Below are 20,626 nucleotides of genomic sequence, written 5' to 3' on the forward strand. Positions count from 1 at the left end.
TTTCTAACTAACTCTAGGTTCCAGAGAGACAGATACTTTTGGGGCGGAAGAAAAAAAAATATCCCAACAAAAAAACATTCCAAGAACTGCAGTGCTTGGAATTAAAGCCTTGCCACACATTGCATAGCATATGGTTTTACCTGCTGAGGAGGACCAGGGTGACACACTACAATTGTTTGAAAACTTTAGTTACTAGTTTCTTTGTAGATTTTGATTATTATTACAAAACTTACATTAACCACTTCAGCCCTATATACATTTCGGCCATTTGAAATTAGCCGACCTACAAGCTCACAATGCGTCGCCACACTTTTACTTAAGTAAAAAACTTGAGTACTTTTTCCACCGCACACACATGCACAGATTCCCACTCACACTGTGGCCTCACTTTGCCTTTGCCTTCCTCCTCCTCTCCCCCATCACCTCTAGGTTCGCAGTGCCAACTACGAGGCTGATCCCTACGTGCAGGAGTTCCAGTTCAAGGTGCGCGACGAGATGGCCCACGTGACGGGCCGTGTGCTGCCCGCCCCCATGCTGCAATACGGCGGCAGGGTGAGCACAGAGCACTTTATGGTACCCTTCCTTTAAATCACGCCCATTCTCTCTGTTTGTCTTGTTTGACACGCTTCTCCTCTTCCTCCTCCGGCCCCACGCGGCCTCTCTCTCTCTCCACTCTCACTGAGGACACTAACACATGCAGGCTTTTGCTTTCTGTCTGGACTTGATGCAACCGTCTGTCCGTCCGTCTGTGTGTCTGTTTGGTATATTGTTATTGATGTGGTTGAGTCTCAAAAGTATAGCCTTGATTTATTTATTTATTTATTTGATTTGGGCCTTAATTTGTTAGTCCACTTAAACCTTTTTCAAATGTATTTGGGGGATAAAAACAGCCAGGGTGGGAAATTTGACTTTTTCATTTATCAGCTAGGGTCTACATTTTGCAAGTAACTTTCACGGTTTTGCCAGCTCGATTGCTTTTATACCTCTTTGTATACAAAAAAAAGAGGTAGAAGACAAAATAAAACATTTACCAATAATCGTCTTGGAACTGATATCAAGTTATTTTTCTGGAACTCAATCAAGAAGCAACTCATTGAGACTGAATCCACTGTGTGGATTAACATTCACTTCTTCAACTTATCTAGTTTGCACAAACAATACAAAGAAAAACCCTCAGTGTTCATTTAACTCTGAGTGTAGAAATGTACGTACATCTGTACTCTCTGAGAGTTACAAATGCACTGTGTAAGGAGACACACCTTTTACTATTGTACTTCTAGTGCATACTCTTAACTGATTTTGAAACCATGCATCATACCAGCTTTGCATTTCAGTAATAAATACACATGTAAAACACATTTTAGGCATTGGCTAAAAAAGACAAAATATACACATTGTTACAATAGTTAGTATATCCACATACAATATGCATGTTAAATTTAGGTCTGCAGTGTTGATTTGTATGTGTGTAGCATCTGTATCAGTCATTTGTCTTATATTTGAGTGTGCATGTATAAAAATGAGGGCTTGAATGTTTTGATGAGGACTGAAAGGTGTGTAATATTCTGCTAAAAAGTGTGTGTGTGTGTGTGTGTTTGCATGCGTGTCTGTGTGAGCACATTATATAGTATGAGCGTGCGTGGACGGTACGAATGTGAACGTATGCATATAATATCATGCATAATACAGTATATCAGTCATGCATGTATCCGGTGAGGCTTGGCAGCAGATCAACGGCATGCTGTTGTTTCAGAACCGCACCGTAGCCACGCCCAGCCATGGGGTGTGGGACATGAGGGGCAAACAGTTCCACACGGGCGTGGAGATCAAGATGTGGGCCATCGCCTGCTTCGCCACGCAGAGGCAGTGTCGGGAAGAGATCCTCAAGTGAGAACTACTCACTGATCCCGTTTTTTTACAACCGCAATCTGTATCATTGGTTCTCAAAGTGGGGTCCGGGGACCCCCAGGGGTCCTTGAGGGAGCACAAATGGAACCAAATGGACACCGTACGGGTCCATTTGGTTCCATTTGTACACTCTCAGAGTTAAATTAACATTGATTTTACAATATAAATTGGGGTCCCAGAGATAGAAATTCCATTATATGGGGGTCCGTACTAGCCTAATGCATGTCAAACTGGGGGTCCTTGAAATCAAAATGGTTGAAAATCACTGCTAGAGCTGTAAAAATCTTCTTTTATGGGGGTCCTTGGCATATATTTTCAAAGGTGGGTCCGCGGGCTAGTAAGTGTCAATTTGGGAATCCTTGACATGAAAAAGTTTGAGAACCACTGCTGTATAACATTAGCGTCTGCCTCTCTCTCTCTTTCTCACTCTATCTCTCTCTGCATCTATTTATCTGTCATACATTTATTTTGGCTCATGCGATGCAACTATTATTTCAATGTTTCCTTCTCTTTGTATAAAGCATTTACTCTGCGGTTGTTGAGGGTGTCCTATAATCCAAAGTGTAGGGTCGTAAGAGAGAACACAAAAATAAAAACTCATTCTTTCATATACTGTATATTTTAGTATGTTGTGCATGAAGCCCAGTCCACACCAATAATTTGCAATGTCGGTGCATGCCGGCTCATTGAGTCGCAAGTGATTCAACTTGTCTAATCGCAAGCACCAAGATGCAACTCATTTCTGAGCACAAACACGTTGCTCACACTAATTTGCCATTGTAACGTTACATTCTCTCTCTCTCTCTCCTCTCTCTCCTCTCTCTCCCCTCTCTCTCTCTCTCTCTCTCCCTCTCAGCATGAGTCTCTTTTTTTCTTTCTTTTACCGCACACACCTGTGGAAAGAGAGAAATAGAGCAACGAATGGGAGAAAGGAAAGAGAGCATATCATTATTCCATATTTTGATCACATTGTATACTATATATATATATATATATATATATATATATATATATATATATATATATATATATATATATATATATATATATATATATATATATATATATATATATATATATATATATATATATATATATATATATATATATATATATATATAATAGATTAATGGAAACGGTAAACTATCTCTGTTCCTTGCCTTGATGTGTCCATCACCGTCTGTCACTGTCCAGTTTATGGATGGCCCAGTCTGTTGTTTTTATACCATATCCCAGAGGTACTGTGACAATACCGTTGCTGTGGAAATGGCGGTTCATGCCTTGGCGCCTGGGTGTGGACTGTCCAGTTTGACATCATTGCAAACCACAGTTTTAGGATTCTATTGCAGGTGGTTGCAAGTTGCAACTCGTTGCGTCACAACTTATGATGTTGGCTCTGTTTAACATTTCATCCTAGCTGTGTATCTTTAGATGTTTGCCAATGCACCAATGGGATATACAGTACCGATATCTAACTAGACATTTTTACTGGCTCGTTGCAGTATATTAAAGTCATGATGGCTTCTACAGCACGTGTTTTCCCCCTTCTACACAGTTTAAAGGCTGAATGAAATAACTACTTAACACTAAGGGCCATTAAGAGAGACACTACCAAGTTAGCTGTAGCCCACAAGTATTGACCTGGTATTTTTGTGTATTTATTACTAACCCCCACGATCTTAAAATACCACAGAATGGCCTTTAAGGGTCTGGTTACTGCACATTACCTAAATGAGATCCTATTGTTTACATGGTTCCATCTTCTCTTCCTCCCTGCACCGTATACGTATAGGGGTTTCACAGACCAGCTGCGTAAGATCTCTAAGGATGCTGGGATGCCGATCCAGGGCCAGCCATGTTTCTGTAAATACGCCCAGGGGGCCGACAGCGTGGAGCCCATGTTCAGACACCTGAAGAACACCTACTCTGGACTGCAGCTCATTATCGTCATCCTGCCGGGAAAGACTCCAGTCTACGGTAGGAACAGTATCTGAAAGTAGTTTTGTGTTTTGACTTACGTTATATTTTTCTCCCTTTTTATTTATACATTCTTCCTTTTTCGTTCACTCCCCCCAAACTGTGTGTACTTGTGAAGTTTGTTTCATATCCATGATTACTACTGGGTTTCACCACTTGTGAAATGCATGTCGTCATAGGCGAAGATTTACAAATGTTTTTCACACATTTTCAAAATCTTTTCAAAATCTTTCAAAAATAGACCAAAAATGTTTTTGCATGACACCGTTGGACAACAAATATGTTTTTTTTAAAGGGCTTAAGTGATGCCTGTGCTTTTCTCAATCTCCATGCAAAGGACTAAACATTGATTCTCATGAAATACTTTGAACTTCCCTGACACTTTAAATGAGGAGATTTGTCACAGTTGTCTATTGCCAGACACACTTAAAGGAACATCAAAGAGTGTGCAAAATAAGCTATTCCTTGGGTACAGTTTTTCATGTTTCCTTGTGTCTTTAACCTAATTTTCTTCCTTCCTACTCACAGCGGAGGTGAAGCGTGTGGGAGACACCCTCCTGGGCATGGCCACCCAGTGCGTCCAGGTGAAGAATGTGGTGAAGACGTCCCCTCAGACCCTCTCCAACCTCTGCCTCAAAATCAATGTCAAGCTGGGAGGCATCAACAACATCCTGGTACCTCATCAACGGTCAGGAAAACCACTCTTCTCCTTCTCATCAGCGTTTCTACTAGGGCTGCAACTATCGATTACTTTCTTAGCGATTATTCTATCGATAACATTTTTGAATGAATCGACACGTAAAGAATCCAATAGATCTTTTATAATTGACTAAAACTAGCCCTATTTTCTACATCATTGTACGACAGCGTTGTGCAAAAATAATACCGACAACACATCTCATTCGCGACACATTGTGAACTTGTGAATCTGCTATTTTCTGTATTTTCCCACCAGAATCATATTGTTGGCTAAGTACAGTGTTGTAGGTCAGTGCGTAGAGCATAGAGCTAACACTGCCAAGCGTTAGGTGACCACCACCCATGCTTAACTCATTGAGTGTCATTCACATGTTTTACCGCTATGGTGCAACGTGCCAATCACATGTTTCACGTGTTTTTGAAAAAAAAAGTTAAAAAATAAAAAACGAAATAATTGTTCAGAACCCAAGATATCATTATCTGAAGATTTTCAGCTCCATCCACTCCTTGTTTAACTTATAACTGAAAAAGGCTGTATCTCGCTTCATAAGCACTTTGCTTTTTTACTTAAAAAAAAAAAAAAAAATCGCACTGGCCAGAAATACCCAAAAATAATTCAGGCACTCAATGAGTTAAGAAAGAAAATAAAAAACTGTACCTTGTGTTACTGTAGAGCTGTGGATCTCAAACATTTTAATGTCAAGGACTCCCAAATTGTTATTGGCTGTAGATCCCTATTTGAAATGAGTTTGTGACAGGGACCCCCATAAGAGAAGATTTGTTAAGATGTGTCAACAGAAAACAAAAAAAAACAGATCTACAAGCTCTCAACGCTTGTAGATCCTTGAAAATGTAATGGGTCTTAAGTTTTTAAACTTGTTCCATTTTTTGCTGGGGACCCCCCTGGAACCCCCTCAAGGACCCCTGCGGGTCCCCAGACCCCACCTTGAGAACCAGTGCTGTAGAGCGGTGGTTCCAGGTGGGGTTCCAGGGGGTTCCAGGGGGTCCCCAGATAAATGACGGATAGTTAGGATTACCAAATGGACCCATGTGGCTGTAACTCAGAGAGTGTACAAATTGAACCAAATGGACCCATAGACAGCCCTTCTTAGAGTTTTTAATGATTTAATTTTAACAGCTGATAACGGTTCCCCTGCTGCACTGGTGCTCCTCGACCTTTCGGCGGCCTTTGACACGGTTGACCACAATATTTTAATATCACGCCTTGAACACCTTGTTGGCATCTCCGGCACTGTACTCACTTGGTTCCAGTCCTACCTCTCAGATAGAACCTTCTCCGTGCACATAGGCGAATTTGCGTCACCTGCAACTCCCCTCTCATGTGGAGTGCCTCAAGGCTCCATACTAGGTCCGATTTTATTTCTCCTTTATATATTACCTCTTGGTTCAATTTTTGCAAAACACAATATGCCCTTTCACTGCTATGCAGATGATGTACAAATTTATTTTCCGTTAAAAATCAACTCCAATGATCCATTCCAGCCATTTCTCACCTGTTTCCTCGATGTCAAGGCCTGGATGGACGCCAATTTTCTCACCCTCAACGAAAATAAAACCGAAATTTTAATTTTTGGACACCATCCTGTCCCACCCTCCAACTCCCTGGGCACTTTAAATTCAAACATCCATTCCTCTGCCAAAAATCTTGGTTTTATTTTTGATAATAATTTTAAACTTGACAAACACATCAGCTCTGTTGTCAAGACAAGTTTCTTCCAGCTTAGACTTATAGCTAAAGTCAAAACCTATCTCCCAAAAAAACAGCTGGAAATGGTTATACATGCATTTATCTCCTCTAGGTTAGATTACTGTAACTCACTGTACACTGGCATTGATCAAGCTTCACTTAGGCGTCTACAGCTGGTCCAGAATGCAGCCGCCCGCCTCCTCACCGGCACTAAAAAACGGGACCATATAACCCCAGTCCTCGCCACTCTTCATTGGCTCCCTGTTCATTTTAGAATTGATTTTAAGGTTCTTTTATTTGTTTTTAAAACCATTCATGGCCTGTCACCCTCCTATCTCTCTGACATAATTGAGCCTTATATCCCAACCAGGGCCTTGAGGTCTGCGGACAAGCTACTGTTGGTCGCTCCTACGACTAATTTGAGGAGTAGGGGTGACCGTGCTTTTGCTGCTGCTGGCCCCAGGCTCTGGAATCTGCTGCCCCTCAACATTAGATCTGCCCAGTCGATTGGGGCTTTTAAAACTTTACTAAAAACTCACCTATTCTCTATTGCTTTTAGTCGTATTTAGCTATCCTGTTCTGTCCTAATGCTGCATTGTTTTGTTTCTTTTTGTTTTTTCTTTTGTTTTTGCCCTGTGTATATATATATATATATATATATATATATATTTTCTTTTTGTAGATGCTTCTGTGTGTCTGACTTACCTTGTTTTAACCATGTTCAGCACTTTGGTCGGCTCTGGCTGTTGTAAATGTGCTATATAAATAAAGTTTGATTTGATTTGATTTGACCCTTACGGGTCCATTTGGTTCAATTTGTACACTCTCAGAGTTATGGTGGTCCATGGTCTAATGCAGGGGTTCTCAAAATGGGGTCCGGGGACCCCCAGGACCCTATATGCATCAGCTATTTTCTAAATATCTTGACATTCTTTGAAAATGTTTGAATATTTTTTGACATTTTTAACACCACAGATCTTGTATGGGGGGTTCTTGGCACAAAATCTTTTCCGATGGGGGTCCGCGGCCAATTACACATTCATTTAGGGGTCCTTGACATGAAAAAGTTTGAGAACCAGTGATGTAGAGTGCCTTGGATAAGTCAGAGCTGTCATGATGACAAATGTACAGGGAAAACTGTTGCGCCCTTCTTTGTCCTTTGTTCAGGGTTGACTGCAGGTGCTGTGGTCTCAAAAACATAAAGGAAAACTGGCAGAAAAAGACTCGCTCGCTGCATAAAATATTAAGGAAAACTCCTTAGACAGAGACTTAAGAAAATAGTATTTCTTTTATTTTGATATGCTCATAAAGTGCTCTGTGCTCATAGTGAGGGGTGAATGAAATTAGCAAACGTTTCGGTCCTGGGACCGAAACGAGTCTATTTCTGCCAGTTTTCCATGATAACAAAGGCACCATAAGTGTGCAGGGGTTTTGTAGGTGACATTTGGTGCAGGTTTAATTCGATATGTTGACGATCTACGGTGAAAAATAAGTGCACATGGTACTCGCTGTCGGGGAGAAATCTTGTACTCCATATTTCATCTTTTTGTGTTATTTTTTAAATAAATTAATGCCCTATTTTATTCTTTGTTGTATGACAGTGTTGTGTGAAAATAGCCGATCTACAAGCTCACAACACGATGCGATGCGTTGTGAGCTTGAAGATCTGCTATTTTGGCCGTGTTTTGATAAATGTTGAACATTTTCTATCTATAATCATATGCCCAAAATAGGAAAGCCAGTGTGAAAGTGGTTAAAAGTCTGCCTGTGCGTTTAATGAATATTTAACGAATGAAAAGTATTGACAAGAGCTTGTCAATAGCTACATTGGAACACAGGTTTTTTTTCTTAATTTTTTTTATATCAGTGAAGATATGTAAAAAAAAAAAAAAAAGAACTACAGTATAATATTGTTTGTACTGACTGTGTGTCTCGTCTCACAGGCCGTCAGTGTTCAACCAGCCAGTTATCTTCCTCGGGGCAGACGTCACACATCCCCCTGCAGGAGACGGGAAGAAGCCCTCTATCGCAGCCGTAAGTTTCAGCTTCCCTTTTTTTACCCTCCCTCCTTATCTGCCAGTATATACATTTTTCTTTCTAAAAAAAACAAAAAAAGTGCAGTGCAGTGTAGAGGATTTTGCGAGCAGCATCTTGAAGTGAGTGGGTTAGCTTTCGCGTCGTCACAAACATTCTTGCTCCCTCACAACTCTTTGAGGTAGTTAACTCAGCCAGTCTTTGACACTCTCTGCCTTCTACACACCGTCTGTCCCTATCTCTCTCATCGTAATTTCACTCTCTAGTCTCTACCCCACGGTTCCTTGAGGGGATTCCAGCAAATGTATCAATACAGCATCAACATTTGTTTAACCACTTTAACCCATTTTTATTCTTTGGCTATTAAAAAAATAGCCCATCTTCAAGCTCACAATGCGTCGCATCACGACACACTGCTATTTTCGAAACATAATCGTTTTTTTGGGGGGGGGGGGGGGGATTTAAAAAAACATTTAAGGCCACAAATCTTCTCTTATGGGGGTCCCGGGAACAAAATCTTTACAAAATGGGGGTCTGCGGCCAAATACAATTTGGTCAATTTGGTACTGTAGTCCTTGACATGAAAATGTTTGAGACGCACCGCTCTACCCGCTGTCTTCCAGGTGGTAGGCAGCATGGATGCCCACCCCAGCAGGTACTGTGCCACAGTGAGGGTCCAGAGGCCCAGACAGGAGGTGATCCAGGACCTTGCTTCGATGGTGCGTGAGCTGCTGATCCAGTTCTACAAGTCGACCCGCTACAAGCCCACCAGGATCATCTTCTACAGGGACGGAGTGTCGGAAGGCCAGTTCAGACAGGTCAGCACATCCCGTTCTTGACTGAATTTGATGGAGAGTGATTTGGCCCTGAGTGACCCTGGCCCTGAGTGACCCTGGCCCTGAGTGACCCTGACCCAAATGTCCACAGATGAAAACGTGTCCCGTGACCTCACACAAGGTCCCGTGACCTCACCAAGTGTCCATTTCAAGTCAAAATGCTGCGTACTCTGTTACACCTGTACAGCCAGTTAACTCATATTGTCATCAGTTCCATATCCTCATATTTTGGTGAACAGTCTGTCCCCAATAAAGGCCTGGCTTTACGTAGCTGACCCTGAAATTAAGAATTTAACATCTGTAAAGATACTGTAGAATTAAATATTGATACTGGTGACTACCTGATTGTAGTATATTAACCAACAGCATGACTAGAATCTTGAGCCTTTCATTATCTCTGCCAGTAGATTGCGTCCGTGTGTGCGTGCGTGCGTGCGTGCGTGCGTGCGTGCGTGCGTGCGCATCCGCATCTAATCTTGCATACTACTTGGCTGATCAGTGTCATATTTCCTGTGCAGTCTGACAGCAGGCCAAGGATCTCCTTTTTTTTGTTTCAATCAGTCAACTACAGTACTGTATGTAATTATTTTTGTATTTATAATCGCAGAGAGATTGCACCTCTCTAGGCTATGAGATAAGTGTCCTGTCTGACTATGGACCAGCATTAGCCAATCGCAGCCAACCTCCAATCTTAAGTCATTACAAAAGTTTTGTCATTCATGTTCATCGACTGTTTTACAATTTTTCCTGTTTGCTGAACTTGTCCCAGGTGTGAGGCCAGACGAACAACAGTACAACAGTGTATGAGGGAGAGAGTATAGACAGTAGAGACTATGTATAACTGGTAATCACATGCTGTGTTACTCTTTCATGGTTGTCTTTGGGAATTTAACTGCATACATTACTGTTAGGACATGCCGCCTGGCAGAGTTTTGCGCTCTACTCAGTACACCTCTCTAGTTTTGGCAAGGTTTATGGCTGTATGCCTCATTTGGTAAATGGTAAAATGGTGCATTCTCTGTATATAGCACCTTTCTCCAAAGCACTTTACAATTTGCCCATTCACACACATCATCGTGGAGGAAACCATGCAAGGCACCAACCTGCTCATAGGGTGCAGTTAGGAGTTCAGTGAAATAATAATAATAGTATTAGATTTTATTTGTAACGCAGGTGAAAAAAATGTCTTGCTCATGGACACTTTGACACGCAGCCAGGAAGATAACTTCACATAACACACATTGACGTCTTGCATTACGAGGCCTAGTTTTAACTCTGTTAATAAACAGCTGTGATTTATGTTTGGACATTGATGATTGATTTGTCACCCATTTCAATTTATGTAACACCAGAGTAAGCCAGAATAGAGGCGAGGAGGCAGAAATGTTAGTATTGGGATCTGGCTTATGTTTTTTCTTTTGGTTAATTGCCTGAAATAAGGTCTGTGTTTAACACAGGCTTAAGGAATTGTCACGTTTTGTTCTACGACATAAAATACATTAGTAAATGAATACCCCACTCTTGAATTTTGAAAACTTTTATGTTTCATTCAAAAAAAGACAAGTACTGTAGCTAAATGACACTACAGACGTTGTCGAGGACATAACACCTCATCATGCTGAACACACAAGCATTGACTTTTGTTGAGATAACAAGGAATGTATTCTGACTAAAGAAATGCGTCATCCTGGACCACTCTATTGTGGAGATGTACAGAAAAAACTCTGCTCTTCTGGAATCTAGATGGCTCTGCCTAAGGTCGTGTCTTTAAAAAGTTTTTCTTGTATTTTTTTTCTTCTTTGAAGCCAATCATGGTATGTGTAATATACATATAAATGTACTGTATTCATCTCTTCATCTCCAGGTGCTGTATTATGAGCTGCTGGCCATCCGTGAGGCCTGTATCGCCCTGGAGAAGGAATATCAGCCAGGTATCACCTACATCGTTGTGCAGAAACGCCACCATACACGCCTCTTCTGTGCCGACCGCAACGAGAGGGTAACACACACACACAAACAAACTAACACAGAGTACCGGTATGTCAATGTCACAAAAATGGTAGCCTGGAATCCAGACTGGTTCGCTCCGTTCAGCAAACTTTTTTTTTTTTTTTTACTTCGCTTCCGTCTCCGTCTCCAGAACAACCCTGTTTCCTTTTGTCACCTGTTACGCACGCTGGGCAAGACCTGGACTGTTGGTTGTCTAGGTGGAAATGGTTGAATTTGGCGGAAGTACCGGCCATGGAAATGACGTTGATGCTTTACAAATCTGTTAACATTCTCCGTGAATGAAACAAGTGCTGTGATTGGTCAAAAAATATAGTTTCCGGGGGAAACGCGTACAACGGGAATCCTGTCCACTCAGGACTTCCGAGACACTCACTGGTTTAGGTCGTGACCAGGCTCTTCTCTTCGCAGATGAGTGAGGCTGGGAACAAGGCTACCTGTTACGTAGGCATGTCATTGCTGATTGGATAGTGCTCAACGAATCACAGAAAGAAGGGAAGTGGTTTGAATTTTACATTGGAAGGCTCCGATCCGCCCCACTCACAGACCAATCAGAATCCTTGGCGCCTGGGCGTCCGAGACCGCCCCTTGCCCCTTGAGGCTTACCAGACTGAGAAGCCAAGTGAGAAAAAAAGTCAGCTGAACGGAGCGAATCAGTCTGGATTCCAGGCTAGAGAAATGGCCCCCACTGAGGTTAGGGCACTGTTCCCTACCAGCACTTTAATGGATGGAAATGGGCCTCCTTAATTACCCTTCCTGTCAGTGGGTCTGATCTCCTCCCCAACCCCTCTAATTATATTCGATTAAAGCATTAGGGCCCAATGCAAACCCAGAGCTCTGGAGTGGCACTTAAGGTCCCCGCAGCAAGACTCCCCTTAGTTAACAACCTCATTTACAGTGCAGGCTCTCACAAACAGTGGGCCAAACCACTCACTAGAGAATTAGGCTTTTAATTGCTTGATTGGGAAGTAGTCACTAAGCTGACGCCAGGACATGTCAATCAAACATAGTTACATTTATGAAGATGTCAGCGTTACTACAGCAGCCAGTATAAACAATTAGTTCATTTACAGACATGATTAAATGGACCAGTCTTCTGGCGTTATGTTCATTTTAGTCTCCCAGTTATATTCAGTTTGATACAGAGAATTGTGAAAATTCATTGGAAAGGGGCCAGTATTTAAAAGGATTTGCAACCCTGATTTTAACGCACAGTCCTCCTCTTCCTCTCTGTCAGGTTGGACGCAGTGGAAACATTCCTGCCGGCACCACCGTTGACACGGACATCACGCACCCCTACGAGTTTGACTTTTACCTCTGCAGTCACGCTGGAATACAGGTACCGTAGAGCCATGCTGCACCATCTGCTCTCCCTAGCCCGTCTACCTGATCTGCAATGCAGTGTGCATCACTGAAATCCAATTAAAAGCCGCCAGAAAGACTGCAGGCTCTGTGCTTTTGTGGAGCAATGCATTCTAGTTGACAAATGGTGTTAAAAAATACAGTTACTTTATGTAAGACATTTGCAAAACCGTTCATGAGTTGAGAAAGGCAGAAAAATGGCTGGTCGAAATTTCATTAAAAGCAGTATTTACTTTGCAAGATTGTTAATAGTTCAAGTAGTATAGTCAAAAGTTATGCTAAAAGGATAACACAAAAAGCCCCAGGTCCAATGTACTCAATTAGTAAGACTTACAGTACATACTACATACTATACAACACAATTCAGTAAAAGCTCAGTAGCAGCAAAAGGTGTATTTACAGAAAAAGGAGGGGTGAGGGCAGCGGATGCTACTACCATTTTGTTATTCATTACCTTAACTTACTTAATTACTTGCATACTGTAAAGACTTATATTAGAGGAACCCTCACATTCTCTTTTGATTAAAGACTATGTTGTTGTATGTAGCCTAATGCCTAGTACCTTTTATGTAGCTTTTAGTCAGAGAGCATGAAATTGATGGACTGCGGTTTCTGAATCTCTCTGTTCTCGTGTGTCTTGAGTGTCTTAAGTAGGAATCTCAATTATACTGATTTCAGGATTCACGCCTGACCTACTGGCCACAGTTCCAACTTCTCCTATTAGAAAGTACCTAGAGGTCCCTAGTCAATGTGTAACACGCCAGAATAAAAGGAGGCCTACCAGCCAATGTAAAGACAATAGAGACCAAACATCTGCTTTGTGCTTCTGCAACTGTTACATCAGTGGTTCCCAAACGGTGTGCCGTCTGCCGTGAGACAAGTCTAGGTGTGCCTTTGGATTTTGTGAGAACTACAGATTATTATCGCAATTTACACTATACAAAAGGTTATAATATTTGTATTGACTATATCAGTATTTTGCTGATATTTGTCCAATACAGAGGCAAATTCTTTATACTAAAATATATATATATTTTAACCAATTTAACCTTGTGTCCCTGTTTTGAGCATGGCCAATATTAAAATAAATGTATTTTATTATTATTATTATTTTGTATTTTTTTTAAGATACCGGTAGCTAAAATAGTGAACATTTCTCACAATGCGTCACGGCATGTCTGTTATTCTGTTATTTTTGCTATGAATACTCAAGGTGTGCCTTGAGATTTTGACTTGCCCATTGGTGTGCTTTGGCTTGGGCACACAATATTTGAAAACCACTATATTATCTTAGCCCTCGTTTGTGCTGGAACCAAAACACAGAGTAGAACACAGTTGGTCTGAGGCAATCTGGTAACCCATAGGCAAATAAAAGAGGAAAATAGGGGTTTACTGCAGCAAGAATTGAAAGCTCTTTGGTTGCTGAAATCCCGCCAACATGAGAGTTTATAATGATATTTATAAATTGCGCGCGTGTGTGTGTGCGCGGGTTTGTGTGCAATCCAACAGTATTTATTTTACATTCTATTTCATAACCACATGTGATCTGCCTCTCCCAAGGGCACCAGTCGGCCCTCCCACTACCATGTGCTGTGGGACGACAACTGCTTCACCGCTGACGAGTTCCAGCTGCTCACTTACCAGCTGTGCCACACTTATGTGCGCTGTACCCGCTCTGTCTCCATCCCCGCGCCAGCCTACTACGCACACCTGGTGGCCTTCCGTGCCCGCTACCATCTGGTGGACAAAGAGCACGACAGGTGAGGCAGTGAAGGAGGTAGCATGGGAGTGGAGGTGGAGCTAAAAATAGACCCATGGCTTATGTCTCCTAGGTTCCTCTTCCACCCACTCTCGCTTTATAGCTCAGTTCCCATCGTAGGGGGTGCAGCTTGCACTCGAGAGACCTTGTTTGCACTCGTTTCCCTTCTCTATTTTGGGGACTGTGTGATTAACGATCATCTGTTTCTCATTTTCTCCTGTCCTCAGCGCGGAGGGCAGCCATGTATCCGGTCAGAGTAACGGCCGGGACCCTCAGGCGCTGGCCAAAGCTGTTCAGATTCACCACGACACGCTGAGGACCATGTACTTCGCCTAAGCTTACGTCAGACCTCCCCAGACATCGCCATCCTACACACACACACACACACACACACACACACACACACGCATCTCTCATAAATGCACAGATATACACACTCCCCTATAACACAGCTGGCCTGCCAGTCAAGGAGTCCTTGTAGGTATGAGATGCCCCTTCCACACACCCATACACCTAGTCAATCCGGACCTGACACTGTGCAGAGGGAGGAGGGAGGGAGAGGAGGCTGTCCCCTCCACACTGGACTGAGGATTCAAAACGCTGCTTTAAAAACCAGAGAAACTTGGCACTATTATGCAATATTAAACCAGCCAACTATTTCATTTTTCCCTTCGTCTCATATAGGGCCCCTCGATCTAACGCCCGCGTTCCCTCCCTTGCCTGCCTTCACTTCACTTCTGGTCCAGGAGATATTTCTTTCTTGTTTGTTTGCTCCCCCCTCAACGGCTGGCCTGCGGCCTGGCACACTACTTAAAATCCACAAATCTACCCCCCCCCTTAATATCATGCCCTTTTACATTACCTAAAGTCAATTTGAGCAGCCGCACTTTTTTGCAATCTTGTCAGTTTTACTGTTTGTTTTGAGTTTTTTTTTGTTTGTTTAGTTTTTTTGAATGGTTGAAGCAGAGAATAAGAAGAGGTCAGTTTCTGGGGTGATAAAGTGGTGATTATAGCTCATTGTTTGTTTGGTGCATTAGATGATGGGTGCACCAGACATCCACTGTTTTCTTTTCCTGTGTCTAATCTGTTTTAGCCCATGGGGACTTGCCACGAGAGTGTCAATCCATCACTTATGTGTACAAAACAAGCTATTATTTTGGAGTACAGTGCCACCTTAAGGCTACAAGGTTTAAATACCCAATTAACGGGGTTGTTCTATATGATTTAGGGTTCATTTCCGTTCGCATTGAGCAGTGAACTGCCATATTTAAACAGTGGCACAGATCTTATTGGATGATGGCATAATAGCAATTGCTCTATAGCAGCCATCTATGGGGCTTTATAATGTGTAACATGGCTATATGAAACTAAATTGTATTATTATTTTTATAATCAGGCTTTTCAATATTTATTAATTCTCTCAAGCCGGCAAGCTTGTGTTTTTACTATTGGTATTCGTTGCTGCTTTAATTCCCTCTGTGCTTGTTATTTCATCTTGCACAAACCTCCAGAGTTTGTGGCAGTGGGTTAATTAGTTCAACAGATCATGTTGAGAGTTTCCTCTAGTGCAATAATCATTTAACAGAGGGGTGAAGATATTAGGGGAGTGTAGTGGATCAAAAGAAAAGTAGCACATCTCATTTGACAAATACGCATTTTCTTAAAAACAAAACAAAGTTTGCCACATATTAGGCACTTTTATTTATTGGTCCTTGGAGGAAGTTCTTTTTTATGGTTACATTGTTAGGTGAAAACCCGGTAACTCTAGTTTGGTGATTATTCATGTTTTACTTGAATGGGAGGATTACATGGACCTTTTCTGGGTTGAGAAAATGTTCTGACCTTGATGTTATGAAGCCCCTTTAAAACCAATGTATAAATTAACAAATGCATGGCAGGCGGCCTTACGAGGCGGCCTTTCTTAATTCCTGTTGAGTTGACATTTTGGAGATGCAAGGTTTTCACCCAGTAGCAACAATACACAGTGTATTTATGCCATAATGGGGTGGTAGTCAAGTGCCTGGAAGGAGGGAAAGGTTTAGTGTTTTGAAACCGGTGTAACTGATTTTTTAGAGGGTCCCGTTTCAATAGGGACAAATTAGGAGTTCATTTCTAAAACGCTGTTCAACCACTTAGGGAAAACATCACCTGAAGTTTATCATCTCTAAAACATAGAGGATCCAGTTTGTTTAAGTGTCATCATGTTATCAATTAAATAGTTAAATGACCTATAATTCTTTACAAAATACCATTGTTTTAATGTGTTATAATTTTGAAATGGAAAATGTCCCTTTTGGTTTTTTCATTATGGAACGAAACTATTTAAATGAACAAACTTGTGTTCTGAACAAATGGGCAGCGTAACTCAGTTTGGAGTAAGCCAGCGTCTCCTACTGCCTCTTACTCTCCTCAAAGAGCTTTGGATTGTGCAGTCAATTCCATCGCCTGACTGTTCCATACATCTCATTCTAATCGTCCCAAGACAAATTTGTGTAGTGTTTGCCTATACAACAGTTGAAACTGTCGTCTTTGCTTAGCAGCAGATTCCAGCTGAGCAAGCTGCACTGGCTTTTGTTTAATCTTCATCAGACATGGATCCGGCTGCTATCTTCTGTTTAGTACTTAAAGGGACAGTTTCACATAATGGATTCAGCTTAGCCTAAGACCAAAGGCCATTTATTTCAGTGGAGGTGAAGACTATTTGGAAGACTAGGTGAAATCCATGTCTGGTGAAACCAGTCCCTAATAAGTAAGGGTTTAGGACTGGCTTCAGACCCAAACAGAGGATCCAAGTGGCTGACTGCATCGTCACTAGAAGAAACTTAACTATCTAATGGGAGGCAGCTGTCAGAACTCCTATGAAATGACAGGGTTGTGTTGGAGGATGTACTCACCACATAGCTCCTCTGTGCCCTTTGTGGTCTGAAGCTTGTCTTGTGGTGTTTTAAGGAGTTATAACGATAATCTGCACTAAATGAAGCATGTGTATCAGACTGAACACAGGCGTGGTGCTATTCACTCTGAATTTGGAGTTTCTGCGTTGAGAGGGAGTGGGATAGGGGGTGGGCACGGTACAAAAACGTATAGATAAAAAATAGCTAACATAATGCTTTGAGGGGTGTATGAGAAGGTCCTCCCGGTATTGTTTGTGCAGACAAACTCTGGATTTAGGACTTTGCTCAGCAGTTACAGTCAGCAAAAACAAAAATTTGTAAATGGTACAGTGGCAAAAGACTGCCCCTTGGCTGGACAGTGAGATGTAACGGTAGGATTAGGGTACATTTCCCCGTTGTCCTGCATTGTTGCATTTGAATGCCTTTCCAAGGCTAGCCTTCCCGCTGTGGAAGCCAAAGGGGTTTGAGCCTTCACGATTTTCACTATAGTGTCCGAAAGCCTTTTTAAAAGCCAGATTGAAAGTATATTTGTACATTTTAAATTATGTAACGCACACTACTTATTTTTGCTAACAGAAAAGTTCTAAAAAATGTAGTTTAGTTATTAATCTTAGTAATAATTGTATCATGATAATTTACGGTTAAAAAAGTATAATGACGTTTTATTATTCCAATAGACTGTTGACTTGTTCCTGTGTCACTGTATAACGTATAGTGTATTTCTATGTACAATTATGGGGTTATTATTACTATTAGTAAAGCGTGTCTGGACTGTTAAGCTCTTATTAGTAAGGTTGTAGACTGGCCACCTGTTGCTTTTGTTGGAAGAAGAAAAAACAAAAGATGGTGAGCTTCTAAATTCTTGTTTGTCCCTTTTTTGTAGGTGTTCAGAGAGATGGTCTGTGGTACGGAATATTGGAATCTTGAAACGTATTGTTGCAAGCCTCTCCCTATTGTGATTATATGGTAATGATATACAGTACAGTATAAATGGGGTAGCTTGAATTAAAAGAGCATAATTCCTGCTCTTGAATGTTATGTTATTATTATTTTTAATCAACTGGTGCTCTCGGCTGCTCCTTGATACGTCTCAAGGACAACGTATGATGAAAGAATAATTCGCCGGCGGGGTTTGTTGTTTTTATTTTAAAATGTGGGGTTACGTCAGCATGTAACCTTGGTTGTTTTCCTCCTCTCCTCACCTGAGCACTTCCATGTGCATTACAAAGTACAACTGCAGTGACTATGATCTCATATTGTCTCATGGGTTCCATTCACTGCTGACTGTTCACTCCCAATGCCAGAGGACTACATTCCACAGCCAGTGGGGTCCCATCCAATCCCGTAGGATGTATAGGAAAGATTAGGACAGAAGTGAGGTTTGGTCAGTAAGGTGATGTGTCCACCTGGCAGCATCTCTGGATTATTCTTTGTTCTGCTGTTCAGAACAGTTCCAAATGGGAGGGACCGAGCTCCAAAGGGGCAGAGCTTAGCACAAAGTAAAAACTGGAAGGCAATAACTAAGTTCTTTGTCAATCTCTATTTCGCCTGTATTTCACGAAGTACATTTTCATATCAACATTTCTAGATGTGAAACATTGTCAACTCAATCTAGTCTTGTTTACTTTTATTGTCAAGTACTATGTGCACTTTTGAAATTGATTATAACTGATTCCCACCCTATCCGTATGAAACTTAGTCTCATTTATTTTCTTCAAGTATAATATCAATCCATCCATCCATCTTTGTCCGCTTATCCAGAGAAGGGTTACGGCCGTAACAGCTGCAACAGAGAAACCCAGACTTCCCTTTCCCAGACCACATTAGCCACTTCAAACTGGTACTCCATAACACAAAAAAGCTGGGACCGGTTAATCCCGCAGCACCAGTTCTGCTTACCAAAAGTGGCCGACTGGGCACTCACATTCCATGCCCGCTCCAATCCATTAAGCTGGGCCTCAGGCTCTTACCCATTTAAAGTTTGAGAATAAGTTGAGATAGTTTCGTTATAGCTATAACTCAAGCCAGTTGGCTATCAGGCTGGGCAACAGAGATGGGTGTACCTCGTTCTCTATACCTTCCAACCTTAAGGCAATACGCTCCTTTCTGTTCATTTCCCAAACGCTAATAATAGTATAGTAATGCCTTCAAACCACTTCCTCAATTCTGGGGCTTTGGGGAGGTTGGCTAAGATACTATCATAATATCCTTCGTCTTTCTCTTCAAATGAGAACTCTTTTGAAAACTTAAGTCGAAGCAGCCATTGAGACAGAATGGTTCAACCTTCTTCCTCTGATGTCTAATCTTCTTTGCCAATGTTTTCTTGAAAGAAATAGAACCTCTGCAATAAGAACAAACAACTAAATGCTAAATTCTGTTTCACAGGGGCACAAGTGCACACACATACCCGACATTCACACTCCTACTTTGCAAACTTCTCTCTGGTAGGTTTGTTTCCAAATGTATTATAAATTATTTCCACCTATCGGTATGCAACTTGGATTTATTTATTATTTTTAGCGACGTTGAGTTGACAGAGGGGCCTTCTCACTGAAGTGGGCTCAACCTGCTTCAATGCATTTGTAAAAAAACAACATTTGATTTGGAACAGAGAGGCTAGCCTTGATTGGTCCTAGTCAGTGAAAATTCAGCCAATACATCCTCCTTTGAACCTATGCCCGTCCCCTTTAGAGCTCGGCCTTTCCCCTTTGAAGCGCGGCTCTGGCTTGCAGTTTGTACCTGAGATTGTTGACCTTGTTGTTTCCAATGTAAACAATGCACTGTTTCAATGTAAACAATGCATTTTTTCCAATAGTGTTGAGAGCATGGCATGTTATAAGTCTTTGGTGCTCGGAGCGCTTCCACCAAGTATATGTCTTGTGCTATTTGCTTAAAGAAAAGTTGTGCCGGTGGACACAGAGCCTAAGTGTATGATCCAATGGATTCTGTGGTATTTTCTAGCACGGTGTGCAATTCGTTCAGAATCTATGCTGATTATAGTTTGTTCTGAGTGTGTGCGGTTGGTCATGTTGTTTGTTGGAGAAGTCTGGTCTGTATGCCACTGAAGGTTCTTGATATATGCGAGTATTGGTATGCCGTTAAAACTGAATATCTGCTGTTTCTGATGGATGTTGATGCAGTTGTGTCCAAACTAAACTCTTGAGTGCAATTGAACACATGTTTACATAGCAAATGTGTTTGCCTGGCTTACAACTTGCCGAAACCACCATCAGTTCTGCTTTGCAAATGCTAGCTAGTGGAGAAGTGACCTAACATGAAAAAGACCATTTGGGGTCTGTTGTGTACACTAGACATTTTTTGTGGCCTTTTTCCCCACCAACACTTGTCATGTGGTTATAAAGGTTTGACATTTGGGTGTGAAAACAAACCTTTCCCACAATGTGACAGACATCTGGGGAAGAAAAATAGCCCAAATACAATT

General features: G+C 41.6%; 1 protein-coding gene across 5 annotated transcripts in view; it reads left to right on the plus strand.

Moving 5' to 3' along the window:
* ago3a (argonaute RISC catalytic component 3a) overlaps positions 1 to 19,778 on the plus strand; it is a 53,834-nt gene extending 34,056 nt beyond the window's left edge. For 3 of the 5 annotated variants that reach the window (XM_080425488.1, XM_080425490.1, XM_080425489.1), the window contains exons 10-19: positions 430 to 573; positions 1,754 to 1,887; positions 3,701 to 3,885; positions 4,414 to 4,573; positions 8,236 to 8,326; positions 8,950 to 9,144; positions 11,027 to 11,161; positions 12,407 to 12,508; positions 14,092 to 14,291; positions 14,518 to 19,778. In XM_080425488.1, coding sequence (XP_080281614.1) covers positions 430 to 573; positions 1,754 to 1,887; positions 3,701 to 3,885; positions 4,414 to 4,573; positions 8,236 to 8,326; positions 8,950 to 9,144; positions 11,027 to 11,161; positions 12,407 to 12,508; positions 14,092 to 14,291; positions 14,518 to 14,626 — 1,455 coding nt within the window. In that variant the 3' untranslated portion in view covers positions 14,627 to 19,778. The remainder of the gene's footprint in view (positions 1 to 429; positions 574 to 1,753; positions 1,888 to 3,700; positions 3,886 to 4,413; positions 4,574 to 8,235; positions 8,327 to 8,949; positions 9,145 to 11,026; positions 11,162 to 12,406; positions 12,509 to 14,091; positions 14,292 to 14,517) is intronic. The other 2 variants (XM_080425491.1, XM_080425492.1) reach the window with 1 other exon arrangement.
* Positions 19,779 to 20,626: the final 848 nt, after the last annotated feature.

This window comes from Gymnoscopelus braueri (genome assembly GCF_963280865.1).
Source record: "Gymnoscopelus braueri genome assembly, chromosome: 4".
NCBI classification, from domain to species: domain Eukaryota; kingdom Metazoa; phylum Chordata; class Actinopteri; order Myctophiformes; family Myctophidae; genus Gymnoscopelus; species Gymnoscopelus braueri.